This window comes from Sprattus sprattus, assembly GCF_963457725.1.
Source record: "Sprattus sprattus genome assembly, chromosome: 1".
NCBI lineage: Eukaryota > Metazoa > Chordata > Actinopteri > Clupeiformes > Clupeidae > Sprattus > Sprattus sprattus.
In genome coordinates, this window is record NC_137920.1 from 59,430,406 (window position 1) to 59,435,381 (window position 4,976).

Here is a 4,976-nt window from a genome sequence, read left to right on the forward strand (position 1 = left end):
ATGCAGTGGCCAATGTACACAATGACTTCTGTTTATAACAAACTGTACAAAGCAACTGTATTTGATGTTTCTCGATATATACTCATGCAAACAGCAACAGACCCACACACACACACACACACACACATATAAGCACACAGAATAACCTGTTTTGCGACACCCATTCATTATTAGGCCCAGAAGCCTCGCTGGCAGTGACATGGACTCGCACAGGCATCCCCCGACGGCTCCATTGTCGGAGCTTATGGAAATGCCATTCTTCACTTTACAATTTTACCTTTCAAAGCACTCAGGCTCCTGAAGGCTAATTGGCGCTGGCGCCATCCACCTATGCAGGGTAGCAATTTTCTCTCATTACAGCCTGGGCTTACTTATGAGGGAAGGACCGCGGGAGGTGTTCTCCTGAATGAGCCGATGACAGTAATTGTCATCCTCGGCAAAAGTATTCACCCCCGCCCCCCCCCCCCCCGCCCTTTCTCAATGCTCCCCTGTAAGACAAGGTGCCCTGACCCTAATTAATAGAGTTTACTCTGGGAAAATTAGTCAGAGGGATAATAATGGGGCACCTCATCATCTCCACGGATCACTGAGTTTATGGGTAAGGGCGGGCGCCAAGTCTCTGTTTTTCAGTACGTAGATGGACTACAGGTGTTGCACGGTCACCATTATTCTTACTTTCCTTCGACACACAGGGTGTTTATATTTTATCTTGCTCTTAATCGTTATCGTAATGAGATGGCTGTCATTACTGTGTCTCATGAAGAAGTAAATGTTCATAGTTGGAAATTAAAATATTCTTTCATAATCAGTGTGTGGATAACCATGAACCTTTCAAAGCCCATTATTCAAAATAATGCACAGTAGTTGACATATACATTTCACAGCTTGTTCGTATGCAGACATTATTGTTAGAAACCAATTATAAGAACTCGGTGCAAAGGTATTTGCCTATCTCACATTTACACTTGAATAAGATTCTGTGGAAAGACAGATCTTCATTGGTGTGTTGCCAAGAAATGATACAATAAAATATGAATATCTTATGTTTTTTGTCAACTGATGTGAAGCATAATTATAGAGGCATACGCCATGGCAAGTGGAATCTGTATTTATTAGCTTGCAATGGACTCAGATTGTCTGTGAAGTCCCTAAATGACTGTGTAAATATTGTACACTTTTAAGAGACAAGTAGAGCTATGCAGTCGGACATTCCAACACTTCAAAGCTTAGACAGTAATTATACAGCGCGAAATGTGTCCAAACACACATACTTAAACCGCTACCCTCAACCCCTCCTGAAACCTTCACACTCACACGCACACACACACACACACACACACAGGCAATGATTATCATCCACTAAATACTAGATATATCTTTTCGAATCTTGTGAGGGGATTAGGAATATATCTCTTGTAGGTGGGAGGATGTTTTGCGACCTCCAGAAAGGTCTGTGTGTGTGTGTGTGTGTGTGTGTGTGTGTGTGTGTGTGTGTGTGTGTGTGTGTGCTTGTGTAAGTGGGACTCAGCATGTATTCGGTCTCTGCCCTCATATTGCTGTCTTTTTATCCCTGAGAATCCTTCTCTTCTGCTTTGCTTTCCCTCCTCAACTCACTCTCTCTCTCTCTCTCTCTCTCTCTCTCTCTCTCTCTGTTTCCTTCATCCCTCAATTTATTTATTTTTCCCTCCTTCTCTCTCTGAGACACACACATACTCTCTTTCTCTCGCTACCTTACTCTTTTTCTCTCCCTCCCTCTCTCTCTCTCTCTCTCTCTCTCTCTCTGCATGCTGTGTGATGGACAGGTAGCCTGGGGGTTGGGGGCGTATATTGGGTGTGTGAGAGGGGAGGTGACTGTGCTGCGGAGCCACAGAAACGGCCACAGTTTCTCCCCCGAGGAGCAGCCCTTTCATCTGGCCGCTGCCTGGCGCCGGCGCTAACCTCTGACTGTCTGTGAAACCGGCACGCTTAATAAACGCCCAGGAGCATGGGAACGCCGCTCGGAGAATCTCACCCTGCAGCTTCAGCAGAAGACACACACCCACACGAGAGTGCACGCTCTCTCTCTCTCTCTCTCACACACACACACACACACAAGAACACAGTGATGCATACACACTTACAGAAAAAAAAGAGAGAGAGAGAAAGAGCACACACTCACAAACAAGCACAGGCACACACACACACAGACACACACACAAACAAGCAGGAACACACACACAAACCTCAAGTCCTCAGACCAGTTTAGCAGCTAGTTGATTATGCCTTAAACTGTCTTGTTTATACACAGCTATGTTTATTGCTTTTCCATTGTAAACACATTCACAGGCTCTTATTTGGCTATTTTAACAATCTAATTATCTTTTTTTTATTCATGTTTTATCCTCATAAGTTCATAGTTTAACAGAGACATAAATCGCATGACAGAAAATTTACTTTACTTGAGAGAAATCATTTATATATTCTGGAAACCTTTTGCGCCTCGAAAACAAATACCCCTAAGTCGCCGTGATAACAATCAAATGTAGGATACACATTCTTCCCCAAGGCTGGATCTGCACGGCTTTGAAATGTAACCACAAATCATGTATTGTTTTCCACTGAGTCATTATTGAATTTCATGGTGAATTGATTTAACTATTAAAAGTTAAATTCAATTTATTAAAATATTGTCTAATTTCACGGGTAAAGGAGGTTAAAGGAATGCATTAATTCCTCATGTGAATTCCCATCAACCTAGAAATAAGCTTAAGTGTTGGGATCCCTACAATGTGCAGTTGCAATAAGCTTACAAAGTTTGAGCCAAATCGAAGTTTAACAAGCAAGGATATTTCATGTATGTTCTTTTCCTTCTATACATACTGCTATGTCACTTAAATGTCAATAGTCAAACAGTCAAACATGTTTACAGTTCTCTCATGTCAAAGGGCTCATGTGTGAGCATTTTGCAATATATTTATGCTATGAAATGAGTGCTTCACATTATTAAATAATAAATAACAATAAAACTGTTACTATACTAAAAACTTGGCATGGATAGATTGATAGGAAACTATTAGGAGTCTAACTAGGAGTGAACATTTTTTTATTGTATCGTTTAAAGTAAATAGGCCTAATCTTAGACTTAATTTATGGAATCACAGTTGTAATGTGATTCTCTGAGTAAAACCACTTGAGACGTAAATTAGTTTTCCTGTGATCAGGGAACCAAACACCACCTAATGTCAACAAAGTCTTCTCCTCAATTTCGGCACTGACGTGATTGGTCAAAAGTTTCTCGTCGTCATCGAAGTTTTTTTCATTCTCATACCACTTCGCTGTTGTGGTGTCTCATTTTACTTGTAGGGGATATACTTGTGGCTTGCCTAATAGCAACGCTTGTCACAACTTCATCTGGACATTTAACGAGAGTTTTGCAGAGATGTCATCCCCAACTGATCTACGGGACAGTGATTCACCCGAAGCCGTGAGTCGAGAGCGAGCTATGGAGGAGCGCAAAGCCCAAGTAACAAGTCATCCATTCAGCGTGGAGTCGCTAATGTCAGGCAGTAAAAGCCATAAGGAGTTCCCAGCTAAAGCCGAGGAAACATCGTGGAACAGTTTTGTACGGACACATTCCGTTCTGTATCCCAGTAGGGATACGTGCAGTCCGGAGGGAATAAGAACGCACATCACTCCAACATCACCCGTCAAACTAGAGTCGCCAGAGTCGGAGGAAGACTGTAGTTCTTGGGGAGCGAACTCTACATTCTCAGCACAACCACGTAAGTTGTAGGCCTGTTGCAAATCACATAGATGAAAACGTCGTTTTAGGTTTTAACAACAATATGCATAGCTGTTTTGTCAACCTAACTTTAACACACGAACGGCAATATATTAATTGTATTATAACATACTGAGACACTGAGTAAACGTGTTGTTTTTAGACGATTGTTATATCAGCGTTTTTCATTTGCAAATTGGTATTCTATTATTCTTGTTTATGTTTCAGATGAATCAAACTGTTCAGTTTCGATAAAGATAAAACAAATATAAACATGTAAAGAAAGCTGATATATTACTATCCATCAAAGGATGAGTTACTGCACTTTTAAGTTGTCAAGATAAGCTAAACGTTGGCAGCTCAATGTAGTTAAGACATAAGGCCCTCTTAGTGTGCTAGTAAGAGAATGTTGACTTTTAGAATGAGGGGAATTCTAACCAAGGGCTCTGTTTTTATTCCATCTTTTTGTTGACAGGTGGAGTGAGTGCTGCCTGTCTGCTGCGAAAGCACAAGACCAACCGCAAACCTCGCACACCCTTCACTACCTCCCAGCTGCTGGCCCTGGAGAGAAAGTTCCGGCAGAAGCAGTACCTGTCCATCGCGGAGCGGGCCGAGTTCTCCAGCTCACTCACACTCACCGAGACCCAGGTGAAGATCTGGTTCCAGAACCGTCGGGCCAAGGCCAAGAGACTGCAGGAGGCCGAGCTGGAGAAGCTGAAGATGAGCTCTAAGCCCCCGCTGCCCCCGCACTTTGGCCTGCCTTTCCCCCTCAGTGCCATGTCTCTGTACGGACACACCTACCATTACCCCAGGCCCATGGTGCCCCTGACCCCTACTGCACTCTACGGCACACCACTGGGCTACAGCATGTACCCCCTCTCTTGAGACACACAGGCACGTGTGTTTCATGCCTCCTTTTAAAGTTAGCTTGTATAATCTATTTGTGTGTTTGTTGTGTGTATGGACAGTTCATAACTGCCCTGCTGTCGGAGGGAGATTGTCTCAAATTAAGATGGATTATGAAGCTACAAACCGGGTTCTGACGAAGATTGATCCGCTTGTCTTTTTGTGTATCTACGGGTGGATTTTCTTTGACAAAGCCAAATGACTGCCAGTCTCACAACCAGAGCATTTTGTATTGTAGAGAGTACTTCAGCAGCACTTCCAAAGCAGGCCTGGATGTCCCATGGACAGTTGTGTACAGAATCAGTGTCAT

The 4,976-nt window shown here is 43.0% G+C and overlaps 1 protein-coding gene across 1 annotated transcript; it reads left to right on the top strand.

Moving 5' to 3' along the window:
- Positions 1-3,418: 3,418 nt before the first annotated feature.
- On the top strand, positions 3,419-4,645 carry msx2b (muscle segment homeobox 2b; the record flags this gene model as incomplete). The annotated part of the gene is made up of 2 exons (XM_080836897.1): positions 3,419-3,761; positions 4,236-4,645. The coding sequence occupies 2 exons, from the start codon at positions 3,419-3,421 to the stop codon at positions 4,643-4,645; spliced, it is 753 nt and encodes a 250-aa protein (XP_080693023.1).
- Between the last annotated feature and the right edge of the window lie 331 nt (positions 4,646-4,976).